Here is a 12262-nt window from a genome sequence, read left to right on the forward strand (position 1 = left end):
ATTTTTTACAGTTACAGCTCATTCCTGACACAGTCTTTCTTTTGGTAGCCAATTTACAATCTGTTTATGACTTTCTTTAGCTTATAAAATTCCCTAGGAAAGGTAAAATAAGCATACGTACGTTCTGACTCTTTGAATCTTTACAGTTCCAAGATATGAATTATGTTATTCCAGAGTGTTTTTTTTTTAATTTGTTTTGAAGTCCTTTTCAGAGCTTCACAGAGAGCCAATCTATGTGTATTTACATGGTTGAGTGTAGATAATAGGGCATTTGCTTCACTTTGTCTTTACCAGTCTTCCTACAAAGCTTTATCTCAGTCATACAGGGGTGTGCAACAGTGACTGCTCAGACGTGTGTGCACAAACGTATTTATGGAATTATTTGCAGAAGAGATAGAAGTGAATGCGAGTCTGCCAATGAATTCCCCTCATCTCTTAGAGTGGGTGTTATCAACAATTGCTAAGTCTAGTATGTTGTGGAGTTTACATACAAGTGCCATATATAATATGTTTGTGTAGAACAAACAAGATCCATATCTTTCTCCTCCTTTCAGCTTACTTGCACAGCTTGTATTCAAGCTGGAAAGATGATGTGTAGGTCAAAGGCAGGGTATAACTATTAAGGTGAACTTTGTAACTACTTTGATACACTTGACTGTAGATCAAGAAATAGATGGTCTTTTTTTTCTTAAATGCTTTGTATCATTGCATGATTTGGAATTTGCTTCTTCAAGTGAATTCCTTAGTGGGTTTTTTTTTGTTTTGTTTTTTGGATAAATAAGACATACCTAGCTCTACATCAGTTCTCTCTTCTCATACTGTATTTTCCTAATATATTGGGTTGTAGGAGCGTAGGTCGTTTCAAAGGAGGCAGGTGGTGGAACTCTCTCCGGTGTTTTCACAGTATAAGAAGGAACATGGTAGTCTAATTAAGTGGCTGGATGAGGCTGAACACAGTCTCTCAGGGCTGCAAGGAGTGGAAGATGAACAAAAACTACAGGTAAATGAGATTATTATTATTATTGCCTATTATTTATTTTTCTCATAAAGCGAATGGAATGAAGGTTATATGAGATATATATATTTTAATTTCTCCTTTTCATCCTTCAAAACACTTTGGCTTCATGGTAATTACTTCAATAGTTTAGACAATAACAGTGAGGAGTCTTGTGAAGGAGTAAGTAATTTCTTGGACAAGCTTGGGGGTTAGGCAGGCTAAGTGCTTTTCAATTTCTGGTTATGAAGCTTCATAATTAAAACCAATCAATCTGTTTATGATTGCTCTGTAACTTTTTAACTCAGGACCGATTAATCAGGATGCGAGGGTGGAATGCTCTGGTCCCATGTGCTGTGAGATATTAACATGATGCTCCTTGTTCACAGCTGCAGTGCTACATGGCTTCAGGTGCCTCTGATTGCCATACACCTGTAGCAGAGAGTAATTGTAAGCTTCCTATGTAGTGCATGGGAGACAGCTGGGCAGCAGAGATGATCCCAGGGTCTGATTACCAGCTGCTATCTAACTGCTATGTTGGATCCCCAGTAGTTGCTCCTGTTGTTCATTGTGGAACAATGAACAAGATCATGCACATGAGCTCCTTGGAGGAACCTGATTGATGCCAGGAAATTTGGTTGAAAGAAATGGGGGTCTGTAGACATTTGAAGTAAAACAACCTGTTTTCAGTATTTATTTGACCCTCAGCTGCTTAGAGTGACTCAATCAGCAGATTAAAAAGGAGAAAAGTGCACCTGGATGGGTCCTTGCCAACAAGGACAAACAAGTTGTGCCACAGACTGGCCCTTCTGAACACTGTTCATCTCACGCAGATTGACTGATCTTCTTTTGCTTCCTATAAAGTCCTTTAAATTTAGTGATGTTCTGAGTCCTGAAGCTAATCCCTCGTGTTGCTGGATAAAGTGAATTCCTGAATTATTGCATTTTGGTATCTGGGCACAGAATGCAGAATACTATGTAAATATGGGTTATAATAGCAATTACCAGACTGTTGGTGGGGAAATGTTATCATTGCTCAGAATTAGTTATACTGTATAAAAACATCCTTATACTTCCAGATGTAGTTTCTAGTTTGGCTGAATCAGCTGAGTTTTCAGAAAGGGATCAGAGCAGTTTTTGTTACTGCTGCGAAATTTTGAAACTGGTGCTTCTGCTTCACGTGTTTGCACCTCCAGTCTTCCAATATTTGTGTAGCAAGCTAACCTGCCTCAGCTGACCGTATTTTACTTTGTGGCTTGTTCTCTTATCTGCTCTACAAATTGATCTTGAACACTTGTGCCCTGAGGTTCTGCTACCCTCCCTGCCTTTTTTTCCTTTATTCTCTCTTCTCTCCTTAAGGCCCATACCATTTCTGAAGGGAGAAATAAGTGTTCCCCGAAAAGAATAGATAATTTCAGATGGACTCWGTTGTTGTTCTTTCAGAACGAACAGTTGACTCATCCTTATCACTACGAGGAATGCTGTATTTTTTTAAAATGACTACCCTCCCCCCAATTTTACCTTCTAAGCTGTACTTGAGGACTCTCTCTCTCACTTCCCCCATTGAGTTTGATCAGTAGGGATGCCTGATGAATGATGGGGMGGGGGAAACCCTGGGAGTATACAGAGGTATCTCAGACTGCCAAAAATCAAACTGCAATGCTTCCTGCTCATCTCATCTTGTGGCTGAGAAACATTAAATGAAATCCTGGCCTCCTGGTGTGCTGTTGGCTTGACACCTCCCCTTGATGTGAGGAGGGGATCCGGGGCATGGGAGGAGACACTAGCAGTTGAAATGAACAAAGCCGGTAGGGAAGTCAGATCTTCAGCAGCCACSCTGAGAAGAATTCAATTAAGATTTTGTGTAATATTACTTACTTTTTTGCAAGTGAGTGTGAAGGAGATGATTTGTTTATGGTGCTTAAAGGTCATACATGTCAATAGATGCATTTGCTACAAGTAGGTAGATCACAAATAATCCTGATCATGTATACTATTTTTGTGGATTATGAAGTTAAGTGTGCGTGAAATATTGGTGACTGTTCTGCCTTGCAGGTACTTTTTGAATAATCTCTGTTTTGCAACCCATGCAATAACCAGAAAAGCCTGCATCAGAAGTTTGCAGTGATGTGGTACATCTCTGAGTTCTCTCTTTTCTAATCTTGCTTTAGTATTTAAATTGCTCTGTTCTGACTTAGCTGGGAATGAAGAGAAGAAAAAAATAAACCTTAAATTGMAGAGGTAATTAGTTGACTTAAGTTTCTGAGAGATTTTTTCCCAGGTGTTTGGAAACTGTTCTGATGTGAAATGATCATTTTGCAGATGGTGAGTGAATTTGCTATTGCACACAGTGCTATTTTTCTTGTAAACTGGAATACAGATACCATCTTGAAGGCTGTTGAAGTATTATGCCCATAGTAAAGAAAACATGTTTATTTGCCTATTAYGCTTTTTATGGGGAAAGTTCTGCATTACTTAAATATGAACCATTAATTTTTGTTGTTCTCAAATGGATTGCTTACTGATTGCTTTAATCAACACAGAAGAACAAATAAAATAGACCTGGAATTTTGGCTTTATAAAAACTTTTTCCAGAAATCTGGCTATGAAATACTTTGAGTGCTGAGAGAGAAGGGGCAAGGAATGGTTTAATATGTGGGCATTTTCAAATCAAAAGGTGGTTTATTTGCAAAGATGGCAACTAATATGTGATAATCTGAGATTAGATTGGGTAAACACTTTTGGTTCAAACTTTTACTAAAAACATAAGGTAAACTATAAAATTTCATGTCAATTTTAAGACAGTATCTTCCAAAATGCACTTAAAAGGAAATCAGAATGTCTGCCCAAGTTGAATCTTYTATTTTTTAGGTTTTGCTTCAGAATGTGTAAAGTATAAGTGTAAACTGGGGAAGGAAGAGGAAAACCTAAAACCAAATGTTGAGTTGCAGGTCATACTAGATGGGAGAGAGTGGATCTTTTTATTTGGCTACTGAAATAAAATTATTTCTAGCAGCTTTAGTTGAGAGCTGTTATTTACAGAGTGTACACTTATTACTAGGTATTCCTTAGTTCTACTTTTTCCTAAGATTTTCCTAGGATTTTTTTTTTTTTTTTTGAATGAAGAAAGTGAATTATAAAATAGTTAATAAGCTTACTCTCTCACCTATGAAATTAAAGTAGATTAGGACAATTAGATCATCCAGTCAGTTTTCCTCATAAGAAATCTTTGATTAACTCCGTATTTATGGATGCTTAAGAAAGCAAAACTTGAATGCTTGTATGTTTTAGAAAGTGCCAAGTTCTGTGAGGTTTAGGTCTGTGCGCTGCATGAAGCACAACGATATCAGAAGGTCCTACTCCTTCGCTAGTCATGTTTATGTTGTGCTTTAGAAGCTGCCAGTCTGCAATGAAAGGTAACGAACAGCTAAACTCTTAAAACTCAACTGCAATAAGGCAGTAACTTGCTTACAACAGTTACATATGTTCAGCCTGAGAAGAATGATTGTGAAAGGAGGAAATAACCTTTCTGTGACTGGAAGCAGCTGGAGCAAATTAGTAATTAGGTGTGCTCTGCAGGAACTGCATTAGGGGCTAGAACAGCATCAGGAGGAATTCATTGCTTTGCGAAAGAGCAGCAACCTGGCCCAGTGTGGTGCTATTGAGAAAACAAAAAGTTTCAATAGATGTCAGCATTATCAACAAGTGGGAAGACAGTGTGCCACATGCTAGGGGATGCTGTTTAAACTTCATGTGAGTTTTTCATGATGGGTGGATCGAGCAATGTGTGTGAAATAGAGTAATAAAATAACTCTAGAGCCTTGTTTATTTGGGTGAAGTCCAGATTCGGGACACCTGCCTGTGTGCAAATGGGTCTTTTGGCATGTTGGAGTATTAGCAAAAATACGTTGTGAAGACAGTGCAWGCTGCTGAGCTGCAACAGACATACTGGTGTTTGTTCTAACCCAGTCTTGTTCAACACTATCTGTGCTACTGGAGAAAAGGTATTTTCAGTTGCATTTACTTTGCATTTACTTTGCGTGATATCTTCGGAACTAGAGCATCTCCTTCCACGGGAGAATCTTGGCAGTATCTAAGTGTTGGGCTTTTTGGTTCAAATTTCAGTGATGGCAGCTGGCAAAACACATACAGCATTCCAAGAAAATTTTTCTTTGGAGGGCATGAGGGAACATGATGCTAAAGTCGTAACTACACATATGTTAATATGTGCTAGTGGGTGATTTTATTGCAGCTTGCTTGTTGTAATGGTATTAAATCAGAAGTTAATGCTGATTATTTTAAGATGTTTGCATTCTGTAGGCAATAGTTGATTTYATTGGACTAAGTTTGATACGTGTGTGTATATCATATTTCTTCGGTGTGCAATGAATGACTCGAGCACAGTGTATTTTGTGATAAATGTCTTATGGAAGCACAACTCTGTCTTCAGTTTCAGTTATGGAAGATGTCTGTGTACTTTTAAGAAAACATCCTTAGGAGCACCCAGTGCATGAGATGAGGTCCTGAATGGTGTTACCAGTTCACATGTTTTGCTGCAGTCCTTTTTGCTTTTGAACTSCATAGGCTATGTATTTAGATTCCAGTTAATTTGGATGACATATTTGAGATGCTCAGAAATGTGGAGAATAAAGATAGGGACAGGTGCTTGCAAACAACTTTGTTAGAGGGGCTTAATATTTTCTTGCTTGTCAGCTGTGCTGACTGTCTGCATGTATCCCCAGCCTACGCTGATTCAAAGTGGAATGCCCTGGCTTATTTACACTGTGAACATATGTTTAAACCTAACACCTTCACACACTTAGGTATATTCTCAGCTATTGCTTTTAGTAAATCATACAAAAAGAAGAGTACCTCTACAACTTTGTCCTGCAGACAACTCAAATTCACTGAGTACAGTGCAGTGACTTAGTCAGATATTGCTTAAATTCTTCAGTAGCTGGAGGTGGGTTTACTTTTTTATTTCTGCTTTTTAAAAACTGTGCTGTTTTCAAAGTTGGTAAAGGGATCCTGTTGAACAAGAAACCTTTTCAGCGAGAAACTACTTTCAATCTGTAGAGCGTGTGCTTCACCTGCCTCTCTGTGCTACCTTTGCCAGGCATGGCAACAGTATGACTCCTTACAGCAGATGCAGAATGCATTTCTCAGATCTAGTGTATCATATGTAATCCAAGAAAAAGCTGCTCTGAATTACTGTCCTTGCTTTCTTATTTGCTAACATGGTACTTGGCTAAATAACAATTGCTAAGATCTGAAGGAGGTAGTCCTGCAAAATGAATGTTTTAATACCAGTGTAGCATTACTTTATTTACCAAATGGTTTTGGGAAGTGTGGGTGGGGATGCCTGCTGAGAAGAATGTAGAAAGAAAATGAGTTTTCTTCAGTGAACTGATAACTAGTGGAAGGTCTTGATAGCCAAGGAAGCACATTTGATGGCAACAGTAGATACACGTCCAATCAAGAAGTGTAGCTTCTGTGAAAGGGTAAGAGTAAGATGAGAGGAAACAAAGCAGTCTGCATCCTTCCAACTCCCCAAAGTTGTTTTGAAGCATTTTATATATTGCTTTTTAACTTGTTATTTGTCAATATAGAACCACTCCAGTGCTTCATAGGTCATAGAGCTTCCTGATAYTATATAAGTTTGTTTTATATAAAGGCCTGTTTTGTCTTATAATGTAGAAAAGTACTTATTCAGAATATAGTCTTTTGATTTAGAATATTTTTTCTTAAAATTATTGTTCTTTGAAATATAAACCTTCATGTTTCTTTAGGTAATCCCTGTCCAACAGAGGTTAAAAGGCCACTTTGCCTCAGGAGTTAGGGCCTTGCCTTTTGCAACTGAATACTTGGTTGAGATCAACAAAGTCTTGTTAGCAATGGCTGATGTTGAACTGTTGTTGAATGCACCAGAGCTAAACACTGGCATCTACGAGGATTTTTCAACTCAGGAAGACGCACTGAAGGTACTGCATGTATTATACTTAAGATTGGGAGAGGAGAAGGGAATATTGAAACAAAACCAATCAAACGGAAAAACCCCAAAGGATTATTAGCAGCTGCCTTTTCACTCAATATATGCTGAATCAATGTATGTTGCAAATTACATAACATAGTGGTGTAGGCGGAGATTTTTTCTTTTTTATTGTAGAAGTTGTCATTGTTTCTGTCATGTAACCTGCATGTAATATACATGAACACTGAAGATGATCTACTCCAAACACTCCTCCTTGGTCTCATTAATATGGCTGTTCTTCTTTGTGTCATATTTGAATGGTTACCTGGGTACAGGAAGAAAGGGATATTCTTGACATTAATATGAAACTATGAGTAAGGCTACAAGACAATAGTGCTCATTCAGTTCCGATTAGCAAAGCGCCAATATGTGCTCAATTGATTCTGTGATTCTGCTCCTCATTTTGAGTCAGTGCACTTGCTCCTGCAATTAGTCATAAGCTGTTAAGAATTTGCACTTTTTCAAAATGAGAGGATAAAAGTATATTTGAAAATTGTGAATCCTACTGTCAAATATAAGTTAAATGTGCAGAAGTCYGAGTCCTGTGGTTGACTTGAGGCACACAAAGGAGCATGATACAGAGATTTCCATAGAAAAGATCAACTTAAACTGGAAATTTCATGTAGTGTGGTGCAGTGAGGATGTATCTGTGTGGATTGGAAAGCATAGCTGGGTTCATGCGTCTTTGCACTTCAGCTTGTCATGCTTTGCCTCTCACCTAGAGTTTGTTCAGCTGTTTCTGTATCCATTATGTGTGTCTGTTTAAAAAGTTTTTCAGGATTTTACAGTCTTTTCTCTCTACCTGTGCTGTGTACTTACCTTCTGGTGCCCATGTGCTCTGTATGTGTTCCCCGATACCTTATTCTTTGTTCTGGTTACCTCTTACTTGGCCTGGTTCTCTGACAGAGGAAGCTGCCTTCACAGCTTTTCTCTGTTCTTGAGTGCATTTGCGTGTCCTGATACTGTGTAATTCCTTTGCAAGTGACTGTAAARGCAGCTGAAAGAAAAAGAAGCTAGCAAGCTTTCACTTTCTAGCTTCCCATGTGCTACATGCTCAGCCTTTTCCTGAACTTTTACTGTTTAGTAGSCTAGGAACAGGAGAGAGCATCTACATTTCATAACTGGTTGGCTGCAAGAAACAGTTATATTGCATATTTGGCTTTTCATGTTGTTTTCAAAAACAAATAGGGGAATGGTGCCAGCCTTTGYCAGGGTGATTCTTCTGTTTTGTTGATGAGATTCTCTCTTCCCTATTTACTGCATTTATGTGCTCCCTTAAGTGCAATTAGGATTATTTATGCTAGAATGGGTTTAAAAGATTTCAGGTCTCATATCACTGTGATTTTAAAAGTTTGGTATGTTCTGAAAACCTTTTCAGAAAAAGTAAATAGAACATTAAACATCACMATTTAAAAAAATTCTAAATTTAAAATATAATAATTTTCATAGTTTGCACATTTGATTGATTGTTCTCTCTACTAAGGAATTCTCAAAATGCTGTCTGGTTTTATATAAGGTATTGCCATGTTGTAGTTCAACTGTATTTGAGATAGATTGAGTAGCTTTGTCGTTCATCATATCCCTTGTCTTTTATGTAGGTTTTGTTTTTTTAAATCTGTGCACAGCAAAGTTTATATAAACAGTAATGATGTCATACATCTTGTGTGACTCTTTTTTTTAAGTGAGGAAGGAATATGTGAAATGTCTTCATGTCACAGGTGGTTTTGTTTAATAACTAAGTTAGATCATGCTATTTTTAAGAAAAATAGTATCAATTTTTACCTCAGAAACAGATCATCTGTATAAAATATTTCATCCCCCCCCCCTTTTTTTTTAAAAAAAAAAAAAAAAAAAAAACACTGTTTCAGGCATATATCCATTATACTGGATTATTAAAGCTGATTAAATCTATAAACCACTGGTGCTTCTGGTGGTCTCAGTCTTACTGCAGATGCTGGTTTTGGAACAGTATTTCAGAAATACTGTGTGTGTATATATATATATATATATATATGTATATATATATATGTATGTATACGTATTTTTGCTGCTAGTGTTAACTTTACTAATGGTTTATGCCATTATTGTGCTTTTAGAACATAAAAGACATTTTGGACAAACTTGGGGATCAGATTGCAGTCATCCATGAGAAACAGCCTGATGTTATATTAGAAGCATCTGGACCTGAGGCTATACAAATTGGAGATGCACTAACCCAGTTGAATGCAGAATGGGACAGAATTAATAGGATGTACAACGATCGTAAGTGGTAAGTCAGGGAATTCCAGTTTATGTGACCAAGTGGTAAATATTTTATGTATTTGAAGAACATAAGTGTTTTACAGAAGTACTCAAATAATGTAGTTTGAGAGTTTGGAAATAGTATTTAGTGTTTTAGTATTACAGAATAGTTGCCAGAATTACTGAATGCTGAAACAAGTTAGCATGCAAGTTCTATTTTGGGTGCTTTCATGAAGCTGATTGTTTTACTTTATAGTACAGGATTTTTTTTTTTTTCGGTAAAATATAAAATTTCCTTTCAATGAGACTATCAAAAAGCTACAATTTCAGTTATGCCCAAAAATGAAAGAAAACCAAGCTAAACTGAGCATTATTTTTTTCACTCAGTCCTGTACAAAAAATATTCTACACTGAAAATGTCTTTTCATCTGAAATCATCTTTAAATGTTAAAAAATAAACTCAATACCACTTTGTTGCACTTGGGAAAGTATCTCAGAAAGGCATAGGCTGATTACAGAAGAGTTTTAAACTGGTAATGGTGAAAGTATCTAATGTAATTCAGGGATTACCATTAAGTAAGMTGATGGTACTCAAACTGCAAACAGTAATAGATATTATGATTACTGCTATATAAGAAACTGAATGACTGAAAGGGATTGTACAAAACTAGAATTAAGTGAAAAGGCTCATAGTGTATWTACTTTTACAGTATTTGCTTTTCAATGATAATGTAAAGAAAGTGATAGTTAATGCAAGTGTTCTATAGAGTATAAYGTAATGTCTAGCCATGTTTGTTTGCTTTGTAGCACTGGAATTCTGTTATCAAACACATTTGGTCGCATATTTTGATGAGATGCTTTTAGGAAAAGTACGTCACACAAGCTGATGTTTTCAGTTGTTTAACAGAGCACTAGTGTATGTGTAGGTATATAAGTCGGTGGTATTGTCTAAGATGGCTGACTACCAGYGGTCACTTGCCGTATTTGGAGATGACTCCTCCAGAATCTGGTGTCTGTTTGTATGTCGTATCTCAGCAACTTACTTTCTTTGTACGTATGAGGCACACTAAGTTTTGACTTATTTTGTGACTTTTTCTTTTGGTAACTTAAAAAATAATTTTGTTCTTTTGTAAGTGTCAGTGAAATCTCATTTGCTTCACAGTTAAGCAGAGTTGACCAGAAACCTAGAAGACAGGGTCAGAAAATTTTAAATACATATTTTTCAGGCTTTCTTGTTCTTTAAAATTAAACTACGTGAATARTAATAACAAACAACCTTGTGTGCAGGAAATATGGATAAGCCTTGATTTAAAATCAAGATATAACTTGAATRAAAATAATCTCTCTAATAACTCCACAATTGCTGAATTTAATTAGTGAAGAAAATAGATGGAATGGTAACTCTTTAAAATTTGGTTTCAGATAAMTTTGATGTTATGCTGTTAATTTCAGATTGCATCTGTGTATGTGCAGCACTGCTGGTCTCTTTGTTGGAATTAAGACAAAAATGGGCCACAGATAAGACCTTGATCTTTGCTCCTGTTACATCAGTGGAGGCCCTCTGATTAGCAGACGACTTGGCCTCCTTTATCTTTAAAGAAAACCATTTTTATTAATTTGGAGTGGGCTACTGTCCAGCCTGCTGGGGTTGATGTGAACCTCATGTTTGTTTTAAATGAGTCCTGTATCCTTTGAGACTTCTGTCACTTTTTCTCTGCAATGTTAACATAGTATTAGCAATCAACAAATTGAAAATAAGTCACTCTGTATATCTTTCTGACAATGCTTTTCTTTCTTAATACTCATGTACTGTTCTTGTTGGTTTGTTAGTAGTGTGGAACTCTGTCTCTTTAGCTAGTTTAAAATAACTATTTAATTTTTCTATTGTGGTAATTCAGCTTTTTTCATGCTAGAAAATGTTGCCTTTTAAGTTAAGCTACACATTCATTTGAGACTCCAAATATGGCAATAATAGCAAAATGCATGGAAAATAATGATGTGATTAAACTGTATAAGACCTACTTATGCGTGTCCACTGGTAACGCAGCCAGTTCTACGTAATCAAAATCACCTTCACTTATTAGATTCCAGGCAGCAGCAACCCATGGTTTTATGAACAAAAAGCCCCCTGAGCAATTAATCATATTTCATATTTCACACTGTCTGATATCTGAACTGTTTTATAATAGAGAAAAAAGGTTCTGCGGACCAACTTGATGCAGCTAATCAATCTTTATTTATCTTAGTGATTGAAAGAAAAGTTTGCCTAGGAATGCTCCCCCTATCCCCCCCCACCTTTCAGCTGGAAGTTAATGAGAGCCTGTGTTTTTGGCTTTTACCAGCTACCGCAGTATCAGGAAGTCTTCTGTACAGGGGCTTTGTTAACTGGGCTGTATTGGGCCTTTGTATTTTGCAAGGCAAGTGGTATGCATTAGCAGTTCTTAAATACTAATAGTACATAAATTTTAGCCTTTTTTTCTGTACTGCTTTGGATAAATTTTTAAACAATAAAAAATAAACAAAAAAATTTTTTTTTAATTTTTTTTGTTTACAAACAGTTGTTTTGATAGAGCAATTGAGGCATGGAGGCAATTCCATTGTGATCTCAGCGACCTCTCCCAGTGGATAACAGAAGCTGAAGGGTTATTAGCTGATGCCCGTGGTCCAGATGGTAGCCTGGAGCTGGAAACAGCTGGGTTGCATCAGCAGGTATGCAGAACTTGTGTAGAAAAGAGGCAAATTGGAAAAAGTCTAGGTTTTTGTGCAACATTGTGATTTTGTGTATTGACAGAGTATAGATTTGAAACTAGCTTGTATAATTATACTGCAAAAAGTGACAACTTAAAATTTCTTTTTCAAATGTAGCTTAAAGTGATTCTGAGGGGAAGATCACAGTCCCTGCTTTACTATGTGATTTAATGATGACTGCTTGTATGGAAGGGTTTGAGATAATTTCAAAATTCAATTGTTGGCACCATTTTTATAATCTTTAAGAT

The 12262-nt window shown here is 36.6% G+C and overlaps 1 protein-coding gene across 1 annotated transcript in view; it reads left to right on the forward strand.

Annotated features, from left to right (window-relative positions):
* UTRN (utrophin) overlaps positions 1 to 12262 on the forward strand; it is a gene marked incomplete at its 5' end in the record, with an annotated part of 298945 nt that overhangs the window by 32958 nt on the left and 253725 nt on the right. Inside the window, 4 exons of the mRNA XM_085310498.1 lie at positions 848 to 1000; positions 6784 to 6975; positions 9122 to 9294; positions 11825 to 11975. Coding sequence (XP_085166624.1) covers positions 848 to 1000; positions 6784 to 6975; positions 9122 to 9294; positions 11825 to 11975 — 669 coding nt within the window. The remainder of the gene's footprint in view (positions 1 to 847; positions 1001 to 6783; positions 6976 to 9121; positions 9295 to 11824; positions 11976 to 12262) is intronic.

The sequence above is a fragment of the Rhea americana genome, unplaced genomic scaffold (assembly GCF_003343005.1).
Source record: "Rhea americana isolate MKP2758 unplaced genomic scaffold, rheAme1 scaffold_108, whole genome shotgun sequence".
Taxonomy (NCBI): domain Eukaryota; kingdom Metazoa; phylum Chordata; class Aves; order Rheiformes; family Rheidae; genus Rhea; species Rhea americana.